This window comes from Hippocampus guttulatus, chromosome 1 (genome assembly GCF_054856545.1).
Source record: "Hippocampus guttulatus isolate MCC_2025c chromosome 1, RoL_Hgut_1.0, whole genome shotgun sequence".
Classification (NCBI taxonomy): Eukaryota; Metazoa; Chordata; class Actinopteri; order Syngnathiformes; family Syngnathidae; genus Hippocampus; species Hippocampus guttulatus.
In genome coordinates this window covers 33,631,844-33,657,327 of record NC_141261.1, presented here as the reverse complement: position 1 = coordinate 33,657,327, position 25,484 = coordinate 33,631,844, and the positions used below count along the sequence as shown (strand labels likewise).

General features: G+C 45.2%; 1 protein-coding gene across 2 annotated transcripts in view; it reads left to right on the top strand.

Annotated features, from left to right (window-relative positions):
* Positions 1-20,909, top strand: part of LOC147211481 (uncharacterized) — a 33,545-nt gene extending 12,636 nt beyond the window's left edge. Inside the window, exons 3-10 of one of the 2 annotated variants that reach the window (XM_086127467.1) lie at positions 10,673-10,789; positions 10,872-10,985; positions 18,973-19,102; positions 19,173-19,229; positions 19,345-19,405; positions 19,484-20,043; positions 20,102-20,297; positions 20,456-20,909. In XM_086127467.1, the coding sequence (XP_085983593.1) occupies positions 10,673-10,789; positions 10,872-10,985; positions 18,973-19,102; positions 19,173-19,229; positions 19,345-19,405; positions 19,484-20,043; positions 20,102-20,297; positions 20,456-20,561 (1,341 nt within the window). In that variant the 3' untranslated portion in view covers positions 20,562-20,909. Of the gene's footprint in view, positions 1-10,672; positions 10,790-10,871; positions 10,986-18,972; positions 19,103-19,172; positions 19,230-19,305; positions 19,406-19,483; positions 20,044-20,101; positions 20,298-20,455 lie in introns of both variants that reach the window. The other variant, XM_086127459.1, reaches the window with a different exon arrangement.
* Positions 20,910-25,484: the final 4,575 nt, after the last annotated feature.

Below are 25,484 nucleotides of genomic sequence, written 5' to 3'. Positions count from 1 at the left end.
GGACATGTACACTACCCATATCACTAAATACAAGGACCAAATTGCACAAACCAAATCCAGCTACTACTCCGGCCTCATCCTCTCCAACGAAGGAAATTCAAGAACTCTCTTCTCCGTCATGAACAAAATCCTCCGGCCACCAAACTCTCTCCCCCTCCACCTGTACTCCACAGCAACCTGCAACTCCATAATGGAACACTTCAATCACAAAATCCTTAAGATCCATCACCAACTCCATCAAAACCTGCCTGCTCCCCCCCCATCTGAACCTTCTTCTCCTTGTCATCTCTTCTCCAGTTTTGTTCCACCAACGACTGCTGAATTATCCAACCTCATACTCAAATCCAAGCCCACCACTTGCCAGCTTGATCCCCTCCCTTCATCCCTTGTTAAATCCTGCCTTCCTTCTGTGCTTCCTCTCATATCTGCTATTATCCACTCCTCACTCTCTTCTGGTATTGTCCCATCACTCCTCAAAACTGCTGCTATCACCCCCACACTGAAAAAACATGGCTCTGACCCCAACAACTTTGATAACCTCCGCCCCATCTCCAACCTTCCATTTATCTCGAAAATCCTTGAAAAAACTGTTGCTGCTCAACTCCACTCCCACCTGTCCCTTCACTCTCTCTATGAACCCTTTCAGTCCGGTTTCCGCCCCCGCCACAGCACAGAGACTGCCCTAATCCGTATTGTGAATGATCTCCTCATAGCATCTGATTCCGGTTTAGTATCCATCCTCATCCTCTTAGACTTGAGCGCTGCCTTTGACACAATCTCTCACCCTATCCTCCTCAATAGACTCTCCTCCATTGGTCTCTCCCACACTCCCCTCAGTTGGTTCCACTCCTACCTCACTGGCCGCACTCAGTTTGTCCAGCTCAAATCCTTCACCTCAAAGCCCTCCCCAGTCACCACAGGTGTACCACAGGGATCTGTCCTAGGTCCCCTTCTCTTCATCATCTACCTCCCGCCTCTTGGCCATATCCTCCGCAAATTTAATATCCACTTTCACTGCTTTGCTGATGACACCCAGCTCTACCTCTCCTGCAAGCCAAACTCCATACTCCCACCCCCCTCCCTCACCTCTTGCCTCTCCGAACTCAAAACATGGTTCACAACAAACTTTCTTAAATTAAATACTAATAAAACTGAAGTCCTCCTTCTTGGCACCAAATCCACTTTATCCAAAGTAAACAGTTTTTCCTTCAACATTGACAGCTCCCTAGTGTCCCCCTCCCCCCAGGTTAAGAGTCTGGGTGTCATCCTGGATAGCATGCTCACCTTCCACTCGCATATCAACACCATCACCCGCACTGCTTATTTCCACCTCCGCAATATTACCAGACTTCGCCCTTCCCTCACCCCCCGCACCACTGCTATTCTTGTCCACAGTTATGTCACATCCCGCCTTGATTACTGCAACGCTCTCCTCTTCGGCCTACCTCAAAAGTCCCTTCATAAAATCCAGCTGGTCCAAAACGCCTCTGCTCGCATCATCACAAAAACATCTTCCCAGCAGCACATCACCCCCTTTCTCCAACAGCTTCACTGGCTCCCTGTTCAACATCGCATCAATTACAAACTGCTTCTATATACATATATGGCCATCCACAACCTGGCCCCTCCTTACCTATCCGACCTTCTCCAGGTGCATATCCCCTCTCGCTCCCTCAGATCCTCGTCCTCCCTCCGCCTGTCAGTGCCCCCTGCCCGACTGAGCACCATGGGAGCCAGAGCCTTCAGTCACGCTGCTCCAAAGCTCTGGAACAACCTACCTCCGGACCTCCAAAACTGCACACCTCTTTCCACTTTCAAGTCCCGTCTAAAAACACACCTGTTCAGGATTGCCTACAACACATAGCTCTTCCATTTCCTATGTTTTTATGATTTTATGATTTTATGTCCTGTTTTTATATAATATCTCGTTTACTAATTTTTACATTGTATTTTCTTATTGTCTGTACAGTGTCCTTGGGTGGCATGAAAGGCGCTTTTAAATAAAATGCATTATTATTATTATTAGATCTATGTCCCACTGAGCAAAAAAGACGCCTTCTCATTAAGGTCACTTTTATCCTGCCTGGAAGAAATCAAAACCTGGATGGCAAAATATTTCTTGAATTTCAATGAAAAGAAGACAGAGGTGATACTGTTTGGTCCCAGTGGCCCTTGTACATCCCATCCTGTAGACTTCGGCCACATGTCTCCTTATCTTAAAGGCCAAGTGTGAAGTAATTTCATGAAATGCCAAATAGGGTCACAAAGATAGTACTTAAACATTGTCCACCAAATAAAGCATGAAAAAATAATTTATATGTTGTATATTTGACAAAATAATCGATTTTCCGAAGTTCCAGCCTGAAAGGGGCGGAACCCGGAAGTGATACGTCACATGGAGAACAGTGATGACAGAACTCCATACGGCCACATGCAAAGCATTTCAAACAATGATTCAAACAGCGATACAAGCGATCGATCAAGCGCAAGTGAGGATATCCAAGTTTTTGAAGAGTTGGGTGAAGAAGAGGAGGTTGGAATTTTACATGTTGGACCTTACATGTACGAGCCAGACGCTAATCAGGATGCAAACAATGTGCCCAGACGACCTGACATGGAATGGAGACAAGACCCATCAAGATTGGTAAGATATAGGCTGGTATTATTTTTATGATTTGAAGATGCAGGCATGTGCACATAATTTTATGTTTTTGTCAATCTGATTACATTGTTTAAAAAAAAAAATCTGACTTCATGTTCAAGCAGTTAGCCTACTCGGTACTTGAGCATTCTTTCTAGCAAATCATTTTTTGACTTGTACTTGAGATTTTTGTAATGACTTTTTTAAATTTGTACAGTATTCCATCCATATACTTGTATATTTTGAATCAAATGTTTTCATAAACAACAGAATTATTGATTGATGAGTATAGAATCAGATTCAGAATCGTCTTTGTTGGCCAAGTATGTAGAAGACACAAGGAATTTGTCTCCGGTATAACACGCTGCATTAGTATCATCATAAACAAGGACATGACAAATAAGTATGACAGGACATTCCGTAATGTAACTGAACCGTAGTGCGGTGCTACCACACAGTGACAACTGTGAGCAATACACTTGTTCAATAAAATTTATGCTCATGGTGTCATTGCTCAGTATTTTACTTTTGTAATTTTTTTTTTCAGGTGTACTTGTGGTAAATGCCAGCAATTGCCTACAGCAGTCGAATGTGTTTGCTGCTATGAAATTCAAGAAGGAGTGACTGTACGTCGACAAGGACAGGAACACTTCAATCAGGTGCTGGACTGCATCACCGACCATCCTGGACTCAATACTGTGTGCCTAGACCCATATGGATTACAGGTGGCATGGATGACCTACAAGCAGCAGTACAAAGGCAAGGCATTTGATGGGCCACAGGATGCGCTGATGCTGGAAGTTTCTTGGTCAGGACAACCGTGTTGTGCTCCCAGCATGCGCCGTGTCTTGTATCAGGGCACATTTTCCACCACCACGAAAAAAGTCAGCTGTATTTAAAGGGTTTCGTGTTTCACAGAGAAATGTTCCAGAACTGTGATTTGGACTGGTTTTAGAGTGGTTAATGTGGACATGTTGTCTATCATAACAAAATACTGGAATAAAAATAAACAAATGAGGACAACTGAATACAGGGAATGTAATTTTTTTTATTTCCTGAGGAATCTAGTCTGGTGCTCGGCAATAACGGTTGACTTGTCCGGTCTGGTCTGTTCAGTGCTGCTGTCAGAAGTTGCGGGTCGACACACACATCACCAGTTCTGTACTTATTTTGTCACTTTCTGTGGTCTGCCAGCATTTTTATTATAATGCATAGCAGCAAGAATTATTCTGGAATAGAACAAAAAATGCCTTATCTTATTTTTAAAAAAATTGTCAAATTTTGATGAAATAACTTTATATCTCAAAGTTCTACATTTCACTATAATGTGAAATGTAGAACTTTTAATGGGTAACCAATGTGAAAGAATTAAGTAAACCTTAAATTAATGAAATGATTACCAATACAGTGAACGCTTTTTTGCTCTGCTCCTGTTCCTGTCCCCCTCGCCCCCTTGCTTGCCACTCAGTCTATGTGCTGTCCTTGTGCTGTCTTCTCCGAGCCTCCGCCGTATTTTTCACCCTAAAAAAACAAACCATGGAATTGGTTGGCTGGTCTCTTCATGCAATCGACAAGATTTTCGACCTCGGGACATTTGCTGCTGGGCACACCCTAGATCCATGGAGGAAGCGGAGAATGGTGTGCCTGTCAATACTGTCCGTTGAGGAGGGGGAAGACATCTACATTATCGGCCTTCTGATAGCAGGTATGCTGCAGTTTGGTGTGAGCAGTTTCCTGTTCTATCGCAAAATCCAACCGACGGGAGCGGCTTTATTGGAAGTGAAGAAGCTGCCGGTCATTCTCGATGGTCTAGCGCGAATGTCCAACACTCAGACTCAAGCGGTGACTGAGCTCAACTGCAATTGCGGTTCTGGAGCGTCTCCGTACGATCGACATCAACAGGGAGAAGTGGAATTCTCGCTTTGAAAAGGAATTGAGGATTTGGCTGATCGGCGCCAGTGAAGGGATACAGCCACGGACTCAAGGCCACCTGAAATTGTTGGCGGCCGTCCCTCCAAAACAAACAACGCTATTTGGACCCCTTTCCCCTGGATGGAACTATGCATGGAAGCTAGTGCCCCCCACCATCACCCCCCTCCTTCTCGGCCATGGACTGATAAGCCAGGACTGTCTTCATGAGCAGAACTTGACGAAGCAGCTGCGGCCTGTTCACGCATACACATATACAACCAGACAATCACACGCGCATACACATCCTCATCCTCACCGCCTTCATCGTTCCTCTTCTTTTCCCCCGCGACGTGGAATATCTGCAGAGCGCACGGGCCGCGTCGCGGTCATCCCCTGATCCTGATCCTGGGCAGTCGGCCCCCGTCAGGGACTTGCCCCCCCTCCCGGGTCCCACACCCGGCACGAATCCCGTTGGTGTCTTGCAAGGTTCCCCGCCAACATCTCCTTCCCACACCTCCCGCAAGCCACCCTTCTCCCTCCGCGACCCCCCTCCCCATTCGCCCTTCGTCCCCCCCCCCCCAGCCCCCCCTCCACGCGCCACGCCCGCTCCCTCCCTTCTCCCTCCTCCCTTCTCCACCTCATTCTCTCTGTCCACTCTTTCACACCCTCTCACGTGTCTGGCATAGTTTGCTTTCGTCACCCACCTTTCACACCCTCCGCACTGTCTCCTTTCTCCCTTCTCCTCATACGCTCCTCCCGTGCAACTCCTTTCGTGACTTATTTTATTCCCTTTCGACCCAAACCTCCTCCCACACTTCCCACACTCAAACTCCACCTGTTCCTCGTTCCTGCGGTGTATGCGTTTTTCGTGCATGGTTAGACCAGCTCTACTCCTGCATACTTTTCCGCACCCCTCATACCTACATACCAACCCGTCATTCACTCTCCTAACATTCCTTTCCAGTCTCTCCTCGTTCCTACCCACCTCATATCTGTGACCCTTCTGATTTTCCCATTTATACAGGTGATCCATTCGCTCGCTCACTCTCCGCTTCCATCCTTCCCTGTCACTCGTCAATCTTTCCACCTCCGTCCAGTCCATTCCTGCATTCCTCATCACTCTCTTCCAGTACAACACCGTCTTCCTTTTGCGCCCCATCTTCTTCCCTCTTCCTTCCAGTTCCTCCCACCATCCCAATACCATAGCTTTTGTTAGTCTTTCATTTCCCATACGCATCACATGTCCGATTCTCTGCAACACTCGCCTCTCGATTTTCCACTCAACGGATTTTACTCCCAGCATTTTCCTCACGTCATACATATTCACTCCCCTTTCTTGCATTTGCCTCAGTGGTTCTCCATTCCTATTACTCCATACATACCTATAGCACCTATCCATCCACTTCTGTAGTTTTCCCACATCCTTCTTCAACCACGTTCTTACCTGACAGTCATACAACAAGCTGCTCTCCACACACGCCTCTACTACTCTCCCTTGCCACCTCTTTGATAGTCGTGTCCCTTTCAGCCACCCTTTCACACTCCCCCATAGCTGTCCTGCCCTTTTGATCCTGTTCTTCACGTCTGCCTGAGTACCAATCCAGCTTCCTAACACTCTAATCTCCTCCCCCTCTTGCGTTCCAAACTCCAGCACCTCCTCCTTCTCCTCATTGTTCCTCTCTTCCCACTGAGTCATCACACTTTTCACCCTCCTTACACTCTCGTGTATCTCTCCTTTCGTTCCCACTATAGTAGTGTCGTCTGCAAACAAGGCGCTCGATACACGCACTTCTTTTGTTTCCGAGCTCCCTCTCTCCTAGCCATGTTCCCCTGCGAATGACCCTCCTGGTATCCACCTCCACACCACCATTTTCTCCTCCCTGTTATCTCGGTTCCTCGCCGCCAGTGCCTGCCTCATCACCGCCTGATGGTAGATATTAAAGAGGATCGGCGATGTAGAGCATCCTTCTCGCAGCCCTCTTGCTGGCATCCATCCTCCACTCACTCCCTCCCTTCCCCTCACCTTATACTCTGTCGTCTCATGCAGGTCCATAATGGTATCCAGACATTTGCCTTTCACCCCATACCGTTCAAGCAACATCCACAACGCTGGTTTACTCACTCTCGGATACGCCTTTTTCAAATCTAACAGTCTTGCACATGGCCAGTCGTCATCCTTCATATCCTTCACCCCTTCCTGAGTCACTCTCTTCTTACAATCTTTTACATCCTCCTGTATGCGTACCATCATCTGCGTTACATCCGCTGTGGACCTCCCTTTCCTAAAGCCCGCTTGGTTTTCGTCAAGGAGCCTCAGGTGTTCGGCCCACCAACTCAGTCGCTTCGCTAACATTCTTCCTAACACCCTGCTGCACATACTCAGCAGGCACACTCCCCTGTAATTATTTCTGTCATTCCTGTCCCCCTTCTTATGTAACGGTACCATCAGTCCCACTTTTACACTTCTATCCCACTGGTCAGCCCTCTGCTCAAACATCTTCCTCACTATCTTAATCCCTCTTTCTATCACTTCCTCACACGCATTCCGTAAATATCCTATTCTCACCCCATCCTCTCCCGGTGCCGACTCTCGTATCTCCCACACAGCCTCCATGATTTCCTCCCTCTCAGGCACCTCATTCATGATCTTATTTGCTTCGCTCGCTCTACTATCGTCCCTGAGATCTACGGCTCCTCGAACTGCCTCTTCAATCACTCTTGGTTCTTCCTCGTACCTCTCCTTCGACACACTTTCAAAATGCTCCCTGAACTCATTTGCTGTCACAGTCGTGCTCCGAGCGGCCGGTTTATCCCTCTTTCCTAACTTCCTCAAACATTTGTACATTTCGCCAAACCTCCCTCTAGAACATGCTTCCTGACAGTCCTCAATCACTCCTTCCCACCAGTCTCTTTCCAGCCTCCTCAGCAACTTCTTCAATTCCTTTCGCGCTTCCTTCACTTCCGCTTTTAGTCTGGTGAGCTCTTCTTCCATCTCCCCCACTCCTCTCCCACCTCCCCTCACTCTTAGCCTTCTCCTTGCACTCAGTGTCTCCATTTTCTTATTCCTTCTGTCTACCCTCTCCCATATCCTCTTCTTCATCTCTTCTATCTCCTCCTCTCTCCCTACCGTCCAAGGGTTGGATATTTCTCTTCTCTCCCTTCCACATACCTCCACTGCTGTTTCCACCATTATTTTCGCCAGCTCTGTCCACCCGCTCTCATTTACCAGTCCTTCCTTGTTCAACTCCCCCAATTTCTCTCTTGTCCTCTCCTCATATTCTCTTTTCTTCTCCTCCACTTTCAACACCTCCCACTTCTCTTGCACCACTCTCCTCTGGATCCTCTCTTCTGTCCTCCATCTCTTCCACTTCCCATTCACCTGCATACACACCGGCCTATGATCTGACAATTCATACTCACTCATAGTCCACATCCTTTTCACCATGCGGTGTCTCTCATTCCCTTTCACCAGAAATCCATCCAGCTCATACCATTTTCCACTCGCCATGTGTCGCCACGTCCCCCTCCTTCTAAACCTCCTATAGCTATTAACATATGCCAGATCGTGCTCCTGACACCATTCTATTAGGTCCCTTCCGGCTTCATTCATCCTCCTCAACCCATGCCCCCCACACACTCCTCCTATCTTCACATTTGTTCCCACACTTGCATTGAAGTCTCCTCCAATCACCAGTCTTTCACTCCCTCCCATCGCCACCTGACTCCCCATATCTCGTCGGCATCTCTCCATTTCTCGTTCATCCGTTCCCCAGCTCGGTTGGTAGACTGATACCAGCCTGAGTCCTCCCAGCACCACCGCCACCACTCTCTCTCCCAGCCACTTCTGTTGTCCTTCCTCTATCCACATCCTCAATGCCGTTCCCCTCAACATCACTCCGGCTTTCCTCCCATGAACAAGCACTACCTGTTCCTCCTCCTCACCCAACCACACCACTCCGGCTTTTTCTGCCTTTAGTTCCGTCATCAGTACCACTTCACATTTTTCTTTGTTGACTCTTTCTGCTACTCTCCTCAACCTCTTTCTAAATGTCTCTCTCACACTCAATCGCCTCACATTCCATGTGACTATCACTTGTTCTCCATTCTTACCCCGAGCTTCAGTTCTGTTTCCCCTTTCCCGTCCCGCCCTTCCTTTCCTCCTGTCTCCCCTTCTTTCATTCCTCTCTCTTCTTTTATCGTTCCTGCTCCTCGCTCCCCTCTTCCTGCCAGGGCCTGGATGGGGGTGAATCCCCACCAGTCTGTCTTTCACCCATCCTCCCACATGTCTTTTGTCCATCCCGCCCTGCTTGCGCTTCCTTCTCACCATCCCCATCTCACCCCCTGGGGAACCTTTTTCCCCCCTCGTCGCGCCCTCGCCTGACTTTTGTTTAAGGTGGGTTGTGGGGCGGCTACTCTCACTTCCCTCCGTTCCGGCGGGGCGAGCATCGGGTGTCTCTCCTTCCGGTGAGGTCCCTTCTCCTTCCCCGTCAGCTGGTAGGTCTTTAGCCGCAGCAGGGGCTCGAGACCCCCGGCGTTCCCCCTCGCGCCACGTGGAGGCATCCCACCAAGCGAGGGCGGTAACCCCCCCTGCCCCCTTCCCATTCATCCTCCCCCTCATTACATGTTATGTCTTGTGACTTGTTACTGTCATATGCTTATTTATGTGCTTGGGTCTTTTGTTATCCTGGACTTAAATTATCCTCAGAAGAGGATAGTTCGAGCCTGTTTTTTTTTTTCCCTCTCCCTACCTTGTGGTTTCCTTTCTGAACTCTGACTGTAAATTTCCCCATTGCGGGACAAATAAAGGATATCTTAATGTGAAGCACTTTGTATACAGCGGTGGTTGTTTTAAAGTGCTCTATAAATACAGTTGAGTTGAGCTGACTTGTAGGACCTCATGAGAAGGTTGTCTGTCACTCAACTCTGAGGGAGAGGACACCCCAATTTGTCGAAGAGTTTCTTCTGGGGACACAATGAGGGACGTCACAGTGGGCTCAACGTCAGGCATCTGATCTAAGCCAGCAGCGGCAGCGTCATACATAAGCCACTAAAGCACGGCCATCCGCTGGTGAGCTCGGAGAAGGTCCTCTTGCAGGAATGAAGCTCTGCCAAATAGTCGCTATAAGATAAGTAGGGACAGAAAAGCATGAACAATGCACAATCAGTGGGAGACTGTGACTGGTGAGGCATATCCAACTGCAGGCATTGTAAGGCACTTCGCAAAACAGCCTGCATCAAGCCGTCCTCCGTATCACATGACGAGCTTCGCACAGAGGATGGGGGAGACCGGCCCCAAAATGGCAGAGGCCAACTCAACCCCCAACCCCTAAAAACTCCACTTAATACACCTGATATCTACACTGTATACATATTTATTTCACTACTTGATCAAGCAACGAAGAGGTTGCATATAAAGCAGGGGTGCCCAACCTCTTTTGACTGGTACACACGCATACACATACACACTAGCACGCGCACACACATGCTATGATAAGCAACGTCAATAATGGGCCCTAACAGGGATGAAACACAAAAATAAAATAGATTTAAGATTTTGTGAGTTTGTGAAAAATAAAACACTGCCTTCCTTTGTAATACATGGAGCCAGAGGCACACTTTAGTCGGGTGTTAAGAATCACAGCTTAAGTGTTTTTAAAATGCTTCTCATGGCGCTCTAGATTCCCATTCTTTGACAATGCCGTTGGTGAATTACAGATCAAACAAACTTTAAATGAGAATAAAGAAAAAAAAATACAGCTCAACAGCTCTGATTACTCTCTGCAATTTCACCGCTGACAACTTCCTATGCCACTGTAGGTTAAAAGTGGCCTACTTTTTTATTTTCATTTATTTACTTTTTTACAGTCCTTTTTTGTGAAAGTGAAACTGATAGGATGCTTAGGGTGCAGTGTACACTAATACAAAAATATATAATAACACACACACACAGATATATCTTTTTTGGTTTTACCCCATTTCCCTCGACACACCTTAACTTGTATCCTGTCTGCGGACTACCGGTCGACTGCAATCAACTGGTTGGGTAACCCTGAAATAAAGAAATGATATTTGGCCCATATGAATTATTTACTTTATGTTTCTGTTTGTATGTGTATGTAGCCCCTCTCACATTTTGAGAAGGAACACATGTTGGCTCTACAAGAGAAGAGACGGAGCCTGCAGGCGCTGCTCACCGTCCGATTGGCTGAGCTGAGGCATGTGTGTCTGCAGGAGGCGGTGAGTGGCATCACGTGAACTCGCTCGTGTCACCGTACACCTGTGACCATGGTGTTAGTGAACTATCAATCTCATGGGCCAGGAGCTGACTGGTACGCTGCCCAGTGACTTCCCCCTGGCAACGGGGGAGAAACTCCCCTGTGTGAGGCACAGAGGAGGGACATCCCGTCAAGTCAACAGGAAGTACAGAGCAAAGGTGATGATTCTATATACATATAATTTGACACTACCCACACGCACCAATATAATATGCAGTATGTATTATGTGACCATGCCCACACACATTAAATGCACTTTTGCTATTGTACTATGCAAACACATACCACTTTATGTATTATGTGATCTTGTCCACAAACACTATATTGATGCCATCAGGCCGGAACCACCTATGGTACAAATTGGCAACGTTCACATTTTTTCCCAAATTTATGCTTTTGGTCAGTTCACATGTGGGTGTTGTGTCCAGTTTTTGCCCAATCTAAAAAATTGAAATTAGCTTGCTCTCTTTGATAATGCAATGTTAATGAACAGAGCGTTTTGGGTATTTCCTGAAGAGTGATGATTTTGGAGGTACTCAGATTCTCCCGGATGCCAGTGATATGTAGCTTATGATTTGACTGGACCACTACATTAATTTTGGAATCAGGCCCACACAAAAAACATGTATTATTATACTCCATCGACATGTGCCTTTTTTCTTTTGTATTGTGTAATGACAGCATGTTCCACTTTTCCATCAAAGCCTATCTTCTGCAACTGTAACACCAACTGCCCCCATGACTTCCCTCACTACATCCATCAACCTTGTCTTCAGTCTTCCTTTTGCTCTCTTTCCTGGCAGCGTCATACTCAACAATCTCTCATCTGGACTTTTCCAAACCATCTAAGTCGGCTCTCACTTTGTGACACTTCCATGTACCCAGTCAACAGAATGTCTGACAAACAATCCCACGATAAATGTCTTCAAATTCACAAAAATACTGAACGGGTACAAAAATCACCAAAACTTGTCCGCGGGCGAGCCAAGATGGCAGTCACTGTTGTTTTCCATTGAACAAAATGGTACAGATATGGTCCCCTTTCGACCCATTTGATAATCGAGACCAGGGTTCGGGAACCTTTTTGACTAAGAGAGCCATAAAAGCAAAATATTTGGAAATGCATTTCTTGGAGAGCCATATATATATATATATATATCCATCCATCCATTTTCCGAACCGCTTGATCCTCGGTCGCGGGGGGTGCTGGAGCCTATCCCAGCCGTCTTCGGGCAGTAGGCGGGGACACCCTGAATCAGTTGCCAGCCAATCGCAGGGCACACAGAGACAAACAACCATCCACGCTCACATTCACACCTAGGGACAATTTAGAGCGTTCAATCAGCCTGCCATGCATGTTTTTGGAATGTGGGAGGAAACCGGAGTACCCGGAGAAAACCCACGCAGGCCCGGGGAGAACATGCAAACTCCACACAGGGAGGCCGGAGCTGGAATTGAACCCGGTACCTCTGCACTGTGAAGTCGACGTGCTAACCACTGGACTACCGGGCCGCCTATATATATATATATATATATATATATATATATATATATATATATAGATATAGATATAGATATAAAACTGTATTTTAAAAGTTATTTCCCAACGCTCCACCGACGCCTTTAAGCAAGACCTAGAAAAACAAAACTGGACCGAGGTCTACTCAAACGAAGACCCAAATACAGCGTTTGAAGTATTTCAGTCTACCATAATCTCTTTATATGATAAACATTTTCCATTAACTAAAGTCTCCAAAAAGTATAAAGACACAAGTAAGCCATGGATAACGAAAGGCATAGAAAACGCATGTAAAAAGAAAAACAATTTATATAAATTGTTTTTAAAATTGAGAACTGAAGAAGCAGAAAAAATATATAAGACCTATAAAAATAAACTAGTAAATATTATAAGAACCAGTAAAAGAGATCATTATCATGCACTATTAGAGCAGAATAAAAGTAACACACAAGAAATATGGAAGATACTTAACCAAGTAATCAGAAATAGTCCTAAAAAAATGTATTATCCAGAGTATTTTATCAAAGGCAAAAATACTATTTTGGAAAAAACTGCAGAAATAGCAACTGAATTTAATGAGTATTTTGTCAACATCGGCAGTAACCTAGCAAAACAAATTCCTGATCCAACAAACTTGTTTGAAATAGATAGATATGTAGAAAAAAACTCCTCCACGATGTTCCTTACTGCTGTAAAACAAGAAGAAGTATCAAATATTATAAAAACTTTTAAAAATAAAAAGTCAACTGATTGCTTTAATATTGACATGACAATAATAAAGCAGATTATAGAATATGTAGTGCGACCTTTCACGCACATATGCAACCTGTCATTCAAAGCTGGTATCTTTCCATCAAAAATGAAAATTGCTAAAGTTATTCCAATCTATAAAAGTGGAGAAAGACATCGGTTTACAAATTATAGACCAATATCACTACTACCACAATTTTCAAAAATATTAGAAAAACTATTTTCTCGCAGACTTGATAGCTTTATACAAAAGCATGCGCTGTTAAGTGAGAATCAATATGGCTTCAGGGAAAAACGGACCACCTCAATGGCAGTTATGGAGTTTGTGGAAGCATTAGCCACTAATATAGACAACAAAGAATTTACTGTTGGGGTTTTCCTAGATCTAAAAAAAGCTTTTGACACAATAGATCACAGTATATTATTGAAAAAACTAGAAAGATATGGCATTAGAGGTGTAGCTTATAAATGGATAAAAAGTTATTTAGAAAACAGATATCAGTACGTGCAACTCAACAATAAAAAAACGAATCAACTAAAAATCACTCACGGAGTTCCTCAGGGGTCAGTGCTTGGTCCAAAACTATTCATCTTATATATAAATGATATCTGCAAGGTCTCAAAACAATTTAAATGTGTCCTATTTGCTGATGATACAACTTTCTACTGTTCTGGAATAAATCTGAAACAGCTCCTGACAACCGTAGAAAACGAATTAAACAAATTAAAAAACTGGTTCGACAGAAATAAATTGTCACTTAACCTGAAAAAATCGAAGTTAATTGTTTTTGGCACAAGACCAATCAAACACCAAGCTAAAATTATGGTAAACTCAATTGAGATAGAAAGAGCGTATGAAACCAAGTTTCTCGGATTAGTAATAGACTCAAAACTATGTTGGAAGCCACATATCGATAACGTAAAAAGAAAAATAGCCAAAACCGTAGGGATCCTCTACAAAACCAAGGAAGTGCTAAATAAGAGATCTTTGTACACATTATACACTTCATTATTATTACCATATATGACCTACTGTGTGGAAATATGGGGAAATGCCTGCAAAACAAACACACTCCCTATTCTCAACCTACAAAAAAAAAGCAATTCGAATTATTAATAGATCAAAATATACGGAACCCACAAATCCACTATTTATCAAATTAAATACGATGAAATTTTATGACCTGGTTGACTTTAAAATCGCCCAATTAATGTACAAAGCACACAATAACCTGCTCTGCCAAAACATTCAGAAGTTTTTCGAAATTCGAGAAAGCAGCTATGATTTAAGAGGTACCAACTTATTCAAAAAACTCAAAACAAGAACAAACATTAAGCAAAGAAGTGTATCTATCAAAGGTGTTAATCTGTGGAATAATCTCGAAACGGACCTGAAAATGAGTAAATCGCTTGCTGAGTTCAAAAACAAATTCAAAAAAATAGTACAAACAACCTACATCAATCAGAGTTAAAATGATAAATTCAAAACATTAAATATAATGATAAATCAGAACTAAGTTGATAAATAGAGAAAGGTATATAAATATCCATTATGAATACAAGAGAAAATTGACACAAGAGTGTCAGGGTGTGGAAGTATATAATCCCGATACAAACCAAAAGTTGTAAAAATATCACGGTTAAGGGTAAAGTATGAGCCTTAATGGAGACTTCTTTCTTCTTACTTTTTTCTTTTCTGATTGATATAAAAATGATTTATTAGATACAATCACATAACGGGGTAGGACTAGATAAGTTTTTTACTTCTTCCTACTCCCTTGAACATAATAACTGTGTTGTATGAAGATTGATTTCTTTCTTTTTTTATCTACCTTATTTTCTGTCAAATTATTACTGTATATATGTTTTATGTTCAATAAACAAACCAAACCAAAATTTCAACAAAATGTCATTATAATAAGCCTCTGAATGTATTCTTTAAAATAATTTTGTGATAATACTCACCATGAATGTGAATGTTTTACCGTTCCTCACGATTGCTAAAAATCCAGCAAAACTATCGGAATGAAGGTAATCTTGCCGGGTCCATACGCGAAGTTACTGCTGGCTAGCTTGCACCCTACTCAGTAGAATGCACGCTTCCTTTCTGCTATCTCTCGGCACAGTATTTTGATGTGACCGTAGCATGGGGCGTGTCAAAGTGCCTCTCTGCATTCGACCGTTTCATCGATGGTATTTTGTCATTGCAAATCAGACACACCGCAGAACCTGTTCTCTCCACAAAGGTGAATCCTTCGGTCCATTCGTCCCAAAGTCTACCCAACTCGTCATCTTTTTTTCTTTTCGCCATTTTATTTGCTTAGGATTAGCTTTGAGCTAATGGCTGAGTGGGTTGATTCAAAAGGGGTGGGGTACACCTGTTTCCACAGCAACAGCAATGTTGGCCAGTATAATCCAATCAAAATGGTTCCTGGAGCCAACTGCAGCCTGAACGAGAAAATGAGCAGTGAAAAATCGATCGATGGATGCATTAATAAGATAAGATATCCTTTATTTGTCCCGCAATGGGGAAATTACAATCAGAATTCAGAAAGGAAAAATGCTGGGTAGGGAGAAGGAAAAAAACCTACGCTCGAACTATCCTCTTCCGAGGATAATTTAAGTCCAGGATAAAAAAAGACCCTAGCACATAAATAAGCATATGACAGTTACAACAAGTCACAAGACATAACATGTAATACGGGGGAGGATGAATGGGAAGGGGGGGGGGGGGGGGTAACCGCGACGCAGCCGAAATGACCAGCCGCACGGTCCACCGTTGCGCTCCGCATTATCGAACCACGTCACGGGGGAAAAAGAATCGGAGCGATGAAGACGGTGATAACAAGGATGTGTATGCGCGTGTGGTTGTCCAGTTGTGTATGTGTATGCGTGTACAGGTCATAGCTGCATCGTCGAGGTCTGCTCATCATGAAGACAGTCCCGGCTTATCAGTCCATGGCCGAGAAGGAGGGGGGTGGTGGTGGGGGCCCTAGACTCCGTGCGTATTTCCATCCAGGGGAAAGGCCAGATAGCGTTGTTTGTTTTGGAGAGACGGCCGCCAACAATTCCAGACAGCCTTGAGTCCTTGGTCTGTATCTCCTCAGTGGCGCCGATCAGTCTGATCCAGAAATTCTTTCCGCAGCGTGGATTCCAACGTCTCCATGGTATTATCGATCGCGCGGAGTCGCTCCAAAATCACAACAATATTGCGATTGAGCTCAGTCACCGCTTGAGTCTGAGTGTTGGACATTCGCGCTAGTGATGGGTCCATGAGGCCTCATGAGGCGTGTCGACACAATGACACACTGTGTTGATACTGTACTGATACTGTGTCGCTGACCACTGCCACCTGCTGGACCTTCAAAATCCCTGCAGCCAACCCACTTGACAGACTGAACAAACTGATTTGATGATGATGTGTATACAATGCACGACCTCACTCTACCCACAATAGCCACAAGCGCCATTGTTTATGCTGTTTATATTGTTTATATTGTCTATACTGTTCAGATTACATGCCTTTTTATACAGTGTAGCTGCTATCCTTTCTTAGCTGTGTGTTTAATGCACAGCATGTTTGCATGCATGTATGCACTGAGGATTGAGAGGAAGAAATTTCATCTATGCTGCATGTCATACATAAAGCATATTTGACAATAAAGATGACATTGACCCTTGACAATATCATTCACATCCATGCATTCATATTGTATCATTCAATGTGTTTCAATAATGTGAAAATCATGTGAATGAGGATGCTCGTGGGCTTTGTCTTCACAAATTTTGATTTAGAAAAATAAAATGCTCCAGTGTTTTAAATTTCAGTCTGTTGCGTTTAATGCATGCTATTTCCCCTGTTGTGGAGAACACACGCACACAATGGAATAAGACATGTCAAAAATCCGAGAGGCACTTGGAGAGACAAGGAGATTTTAATAAATACCTTATTCTCCAAAAGGAGATCAAAATGGCTCTACACGGCGGACAATTTGTATTTGTCCGGAAGCTGCTCCATAATATGCACGTACTGTAGCAACGTCACTCGAGTGAAGCGCGTCTCAGCAGTCAATAGTCTGCTGCTCTCTGCTGTGAGCGTGTGAGCGCGAGCACGTACTCGCGGCGCCGACCCAACCCACGCCACATATTAAGCTTTGAACTACGACAACAGCTAAACTAGCCTAGCCAATGTAATGATGGTCAGCAGACAAGGTTTACGTTTTATGTGACCTTTAATAGCAACGTGGCAGTGTCATCAAACGTGCGGTGTGCTCACTCGCAGTCACTTTCTGGAACTCCCCCTTATAGGCGGGACCTCTCAATCAACTGGAGTATGACGTACAGTACAAACGTCCATAAAGCACTTCTCATATAATAATAGCCTATTATATGACAGCCGACATGACGCTCGAAGTCAGACGGACACATTTTTTCTGATAATCAGTGTGTTTTCCGTATTGCCCAAACATATATTTTTATTCGAGCGAGGGTGAGGTCTGGCTTTTTTTTTTTTTGTTTTTTTTTTTTAATCTTTATTGAACAAATCAGAATACAATTCTCAGCAAACAGAAAGGGTCTGGCTTGTTTCGGCAATCGGCATCGTGTCGCCAGACGCACTTCCTTAGGATACACTGTGCGGGCTTTTACTGCGTCAACGCTCCCTGCACTGAGTCGACGTCCCCTGGACTAAGTGGCGCAGCTTGGACTGTGCCAAGCAGCCGATGCAGTCTAAACTGCACCGGTGCAGTTCACGTGTCAATTAGCAGCCTGGACTGTGTCAACGCAGCCGATGTGTCAATTAGCAGCCTGGACTGTGTCAACGCAGCCGATGTGTCAATTAGCAGCCTGGACTGTGTCAACGCAGCCGATGCAGTCTAAACTGCGCCGGTGCAGTTCACGTGTCAATCACGTGACGTAATGAAGCAGCACATGCACCGACACGTGGTTTGCTCTGTGAGCCCGGCGCATGCGTCAACGCATCGGTGTCGCTGGACCCATCACTAATTCGCGCCAAGCCATCCAGAGTGACCGGCAGCTTCTTCACTTCCAATAGAGCCGCTCCCGTTGGTTGAATTTTGCGATAGGACAGCAAGCTGCCAACACCAAACAGCAGCATACCTGTTATCAAAAGGCCAATAATGTAGATGTCTTCCACATCCTCCACGGACAGTACTGTCAGGCACACCGGTCTCCACTTTCTCCATGGATCCAGGGCGTATCCGGCAGCAAGTGTGCCCGGAGGGCAAGCACTCTCCCCACTGCCCGCTCTTTTCGTCGAAAAAATTTTGTCGATTACATCAAGAGACCAGCCAACTAATTCCATGGTTAGTTCTTCGGATGAAAACATGGTAGGAGGCTAGGGAAAAAAAAAGGTTTGACAAAAGACAGCACAAAAGACTAAGTGGCGAGCAGGGAAAAAAAGGTGGGAGGGCAGGGAGCTGTGCAGAAAGTGTCCGCCTTCGTCGAAAGCCAAGCAGAAAGAGAGAACAACAAGCGAGAATATTTTTTTTATCTGGGAGCCAGATGCTATCATCAAAAGAGCCATATATGACTCACGAGCCATAGGTTCCCGACCCCTGATCTAGACCATTTATGTTCACTTTTTAACCAACCTATTTGGACCAAGGGGTTCAATTTTGAGCTCTGGAGGGTACATGACAAAAAGTACTACAAAGGAGTACAAAAGTGGGACTCAACAGTACCCTTCTTTTCTGACAGTGTACAATGCATTGTGTGACGGTCAAATGATTGACAGATTCATGTTCACAGTCATATATTTGCTAGAAGCAATGTGACATCCTCATGGACAAGTTTTGGATGGACAAGAATTGCAGGACTATTTCCTTCCTGTAATCTCTTCTTCTGTGGTTCTACAGGAAGAAGATAGTGCACATGTGAGGAGTACAAAAACTTTATTCAGTGGCACACAGAGAAAACACAATCACCATGAACAGAACACACAAGCACGACATGGCAAGATGACTGTGCACAGAGGCTGCCACACTGGTAATGCACATATGCACACAGTCGGACTGTTGAGGGAGCACTGTCGTTTATGTTATGTCCATGTTTGCAGACGACGCCGTGAGATGGGAGAGCAACTCCACGTTGGACTCTACTGGAGATGACAGTGGTAACACACACATGCACAAGGCACATTTACACACTGATTATGTCGTCACTCTCAATTCCTCCTTGTGTTTGCGCAGAGGAGTTCAAACAACTGTGTCGCCCCCCGTTGGTTACAGGTGTTTCTCCAGTGGAGGTTTACTGTCACAACAAACCCAGGACGAGTTCAGTGTGCATCAGGTCACTGTTATGGCTCAGTGAAGCTGCGATGAGATAAGCTAAAAGGTTTCCTAAATTTAAATTTGTGTTTCTTTGCAGGTCTGAGAATCCTCAGAATCATCAGAGCCACAGATCCCTCTTTCAGCCTCATGCCCAACCACATTCCCACATCAGCTCATCATCTGCATGCCCTTCGGACTCTGTAGTTTTGGGGGAGGCCAAAGTGTGCGCAACACTCCGTCCCAATGACAGCTCAGATGGGCTGCTGGATGGTGCGGCCTCACCCGAGAAGGAACAGCAGGGTCGGATGTGGTTAAACAGTTTCACGGGGTCCCAGGCGGCAAATACCAGGCCGACTGCGAGAAGAGGGTGTGGCTACAGTAATCTATTGCTGGACTACGTGTTGAGCAAACAGTGGCAGCCGCCTCAGCCAATCACCTCCCAGCAGCCTCCAGGAGCTCCACCCACCTACCAGGTGCACATGGGCGAGCAACGGCATGTCAAAGTGGCCCGCACCAAATCTTGTGGCCCTTTCCTGCCCGTGCCGCACGTCCAGCTGCACTCCCAACCCCACCTAACCCCCTCCCAGCTGGCCGCTGCCCAGGATGCACAGCTAGAGGATGCTACCAGGAGCCTCCACAAGACTCTTGCTCTGGAAGGTACAACATGCTAATGCTTGCCTCCTGTTTGCACACGCACTAACACTTGAATTGACAGGTCTGAGGGATTGGTTCCTGAGGAATACCATTGGCCCCTCACGCACTAATCAAAATGATGAAAAGCTTAAGGCTCAGTTAGGAGGAGCTTTGCAGCATCGATGGACGACTCAAGTTGTCCTCATGCGGGCGGAGACGAGGCCTCGTGGCCAACTGCCTCACTCCGTAAGCTTCCATGGACAGTCGCTACACGGCAGGTGGGTTCACATCAGGAAATGACCATTACCACAGCAATGGGCAACACCTATCATATTGATGTCCCCTCTCTCTCACACTCTCTCTCTCTCTCTCTCTCTCTCTCTCTCTCTCTCTCTCTCTCTCTCTCTCTCTCTCTCCCTATCTCTCTCACACGCAGGTCTGTGAATAGCTCACTCTATCTTGACCCTGCCCCTTCACGAAAACATGTAGATCCCTCCAAGGAAGTGTCTTTGGAGCAAACATCACCAGAAACTCTGGTCTGATGAGCATGCCAGTTGATGGTTCACTGGGTGATCCAATGTGTGGTCTCGCAGAGAATCAGAATGTCTGCTGTTCAAGTAATCAATGACATCCTTCAGGAAGAACCTCAGTTTTCGCGGTTTCCCACAAACCAAACGATGAGAAGAAAAGAAGCAATAATTAAGTTGAAGAGGTTTTCTTTTACCTATAGTCCGGATGTCACTGTTGGATGACGTCATTGACTCAGGCAAATCTAATAACACTAAGATGATGACGTTTTTATTCTAGCAATAAGATGTCAAAGTGAGAATAACTTTTAATCAACTGCTGTGACAATCACCTTATCAATAAATTGATCCAGTGAATGTTGACATCAGGTGTACTGATCAATGATTGATTGGGTATCGATTTTCCTTGATGTTATCGGGTCACTTCACTTTGACCCCGCCAAAGAACTGTGGTCACATGACGCATTTTAGCATCGGTGTGTTTTTTAAAGTCATTTTCTGCTTTTACAAGCACCATTGTGTTTATGGAATGTCTAAGCCTCATCCACTTGTAAACCTTCATGTGTTTCATTGATAATTGAAGACTGACAACTGACAGGTGGGTGGATTTTATTTACAGTATTTTACAGTGGTGGGATGTCAGGGCCTGCAAGGCATTCTCTGCGGACATCAACACTATCAGAAGCACTCACCTACATTTACAACCTAAAATGTATTATTTGTTCTATTAAATTGTATGAATTTATTCCCAACAGTCTCTTCACTTTTAATGTTTCTCTTGGCTGGACTGCCTCCAGTTTGTGTATGTGTATGCCCCACTGTGATGCCATTTCAATCTAAATTTCCTAGTGCCGAGGGCTGGCCAATGTAATTTAAATGATATTAGCAATGGGAATTTTTTTTAACCAATCAGTTCTCAGTTTCCAGCTAACTGGCCCAAAGAATGTCAGCATTCTGATTAGTTGGTCAGAGCAAGTCAAGTCAAATCAAGTCAAGTCAAGAGCAAACGAAATTTAACTGACAAATCATTTGTGGCAGTCTACACACTTGAATACATTGCATAATCAGCATCTCTAGTGAGTATTATGATGCATTTTATCTATTGAATATATACCGCTGCACATGCAATTTCTCCTGAAATTGCAGTTTCTAGTTTTCTGAAACATATTTGTCATGTAAAAAGAAAAAATAGAATTCTTACAAAAACGTTGCATTTACAGAATTTGTATTTTGACATTCTTAGGTACACTATAGAGGCTGGGGGTACCAAGTTCCCACATAGAATATTTTAGGACGGAGAAAAAGTGTTACTTCCTTGTGCTCTGGCGTTTGAGTGAGGGTTTACGCTGGAAAAAAAAACAGTGCACATATGCCTCTGGCTGGCGGACGTCATGGCTAGAAATATGCTTTTGGTGGTACATCAAACTCATTTCAAAAGTTGTTTAACAATTTCATTGAGGTCTATTGTACATGTGTTTTCAGAGGTAATATTTAACCCCCCCAATATTTTTCTGAACTCATTCATTCCCAATCTCATGGTTAACTGCTTGTTTTTTGTTGTTGTTGTTGTTGTTTTTTTCAATATAATCAAACCGTTGAACGCCACTCACAAATTAATTCAAGTGTTGCATTTTAATGCATTGGACATACAAGGGCTGAATGCATTCCTCACCAAGTATCAAGTTTGTAAAGGATTGTAATAAGCTGCAAAAGCCAGCAGATGTCAAAGTGCCATAGATCAGGGCCCAGTCAGTACTATTTAGACCACTGGTCTCAAATCCGTGGTCCGTGGGCCAAATGCGGGACACAGGACGCTATTTTGAGGCTCTCACCATGATATGAAAGTTTAATATCAGCCCTCGCGAGTTTGATATGGATGCTGTATGCATTAGCACTACCTCCGTGCTAAATAGGTAGGTCTGTCTAATTCGAAGGCCAACAGCTTCGGAGCACCCACACTGTAGCGGCAACATGACCATGCCAACGGTGTCCCGTACCAGCTTGATAACACGTGTAAACCACGGATGTAAACAACCCGTCGCTGCTGCTGAAGACACATTCAAACAGATAAACAACACATTGGTGTCAGAGTTGCAGTTTTGCCGAAGCACCAGACCTGACGTTACACACGCATAAGAACGGGAAAAATGAGTGCTAAGACGCGAACACGGAGCTAGCACTATTACCTACACACAAGCAAAGTTTTATGTGTATGTGTCCGTGGTAGCGTTAACTCCATGCTAGCCACTAGCCAAACTTTTCAAACTTTCTTAATTAATTTATTTCATTTAATATTAAACAGCCACGACAAACTTGTGTTTCCATGGTTTCTGACCTTCAACCACTCTACATCATATGCAGGCGCAGGACCCTGAACCGATCTAGGAGCAGCGGAAATTACATTCTTTGATTTATAATTCCCCCCCCCCCCCATCTTATTTTGTGTAGAAAAATAAAGATTAAGGTATTTGAGAATAGTGGAATGTTTCATCAGAGCTTTTCTTGTGGAACATCGGAACCAAATCACAAAAAAAGTAGGGTATCACAGAAGCAAAAACATGTAAGAATATACCTGTATATAAAAAAAAAAATCCTCGTCTCACCCCTCGGGTGGTGTCCGTCCCTCATTCAGCTCGGGTCTCTACCAGAGGCCAGGAAGCTTGAGGAATCTGCGCAGTATTCTTGCTGTTCCCAGCACTGCGCTTTTCTGGACTGAGATGTCCGATGTTGTTCCCGGGATCTGTTGCAACCACTCATCTAGTTTGGGGGTCACTGCCCCGAGTGCTCCGACCACCACAGGCACGACTGTCACCTTTACCTTCCAGGCTCTCTCCAGCTCCTCTCTGAGCCCTTGGTATTTCTCGAGTTTCTCGTGTTCCTTCTTTCTGATGTTTCCATCACTTGGGACCGCTACATCCACTACAACGGCTTTCCTCTGCCCTTTATCTATGATCACGATATCTGGTTGGTTCGCCATTACCATCTTGTCAGTCTGGATCTGGAAGTCCCACAGGATCTTCGCTCTGTCATTCTCCACCACCTTCGGAGGTGTTTCCCATTTTGACCTTGGGGTTTCCAGTCCATACTCCGCACAGATGTTTCGGTAGACTATGCCAGCCACCTGGTTATGGCGTTCCATGTAGGCTTTCCCTGCCAGCATCTTACACCCTGCAGTTATGTGTTGGATCGTCTCAGGTGCCTCTTTGCACAACCTACACCTTGGGTCTTGTCTGGTGTGGTATATCTGGGCCTCAATGGCTCTGGTGCTCAGGGACTGCTCCTGAGCAGCCAGGATGAGTGCCTCTGTGCTGTCCTTCAGGCCAGCCCTCTCTAGCCACTGATAGGACTTCTTGAGATCAGCCACTTCAGTTATGGTCCGGTGGTACATCCCGTGGAGGGGCTTGTCCTCCCATGATGGTCCCTCTTCCAGCGCCTCATCCTCTGTTCCCCATTGTCTGAGACATTCTCTGAGTACGTCATCCGTTGGAGCCTTCTCCTTGATGTATTCATGGAGCTTGGATGTTTCATCCTGGACAGTGGCTCTCACACTCACTAGTCCCCGGCCTCCTTCCTTTCAGCTTGCGTACAGTCTCAGGGTGCTGGATTTGGGATGGAACCCTCCATGCATGGTTAGGAGCTTTCGGGTCTTAACGTCCGTGGTCTGAATCTCTTCCTTTGGCCACCTTATTATTCCTGCAGGGTATCTGATCACTGGCAGGGCATAGCTGTTTATTGCCCGGGTCTTATTCTTGCCATTGAGCTGGCTTCTTTGGACTTGCCTCACTCGCTGGAGGAATTTGGCCGTAGCCGCTTTCCTTGTTGCCAGTTCGAGGTTGCCATTGGCTTGTGGTATACCGAGGTACTTGTAGCTGTCCTCAATGTCTGCTATTGTTCCTTCAGGGAGTGAGACCCCTTCAGTGCGGACTACCTTTCCTCTCTTAGTCACCATCCGACTACATTTCTCAAGCCCGAATGACATCCCGATGTCACTGCTGTAGATCCTGGTTGTGTGGATCAGGGAGTCTATGTCCCTTTCGCTCTTAGCATACAGCTTTATGTCATCCATGTAGAGGAGGTGACTGATTGTAGCTCCATTTCTGAGGCGGTATCCATAGCCTGTCTTGGTGATTACTTGGCTTAGGGGGTTCAGTCCTATGCAGAACAGCAGTGGGGAGAGTGCATCACCTTGGTATATGCCACATTCGATGGACACTTGGGTAAGTGGCTTGCCATTGGCTTCAAGTGTGGTTTTCCACATCCTCATCAAGTTCGCAATGAAGGCTCTTAGGGTCCTGTTCACCTTATACAACTCCAAGCATTCAGTGATCCATGTATGTGGCATCGAGTCATTGGCTTTTTTGTAATCAATCCAGGCTGTGCACAGATTGGTACGTCGGGACCTGCAGTCTTGTGCGACTGTTCTGTCAACCAGGAGCTGATGTTTGGCTCCTCTGGTATCTCTACCAATGCCCTTCTGTGCTTCGCTCATGTATTGATCCATGTGTCCACTTATCTTAGCCGCAATGATGCCTGACATGAGCTTCCATGTTGTGGAGAGACAGGTTATTGGCCGATAGTTGGATGGGACTGTACCCTTTGAGGGATCCTTCATGATCAGGATCGTTCGCCCTTCGGTTAGCCATCCTGGGTGTGTCCCATCCCTCAGCAGCTGGTTCATTTGTGCTGCTAGGCGCTCATGGAGTGCTGTGAGTTTCTTTAGCCAGTAGGTGTGGACCATGTCCGGGCCTGGTGCTGTCCAGTTCTTCATATCTGAGACTCTTTCCTGTATGTCTGCCACTGTTATGGTAACTGGGTTCTGTTCAGGGAGGTTGCTGTGCTCCTCTCTCAGGGTCACCAGCCATTGTGCACTGCTGTTATGTGCAACCTCCTTCTCCCATATGCCTTTCCAGTACCTTTCAGTTTCCAGTCTTGGTGGGT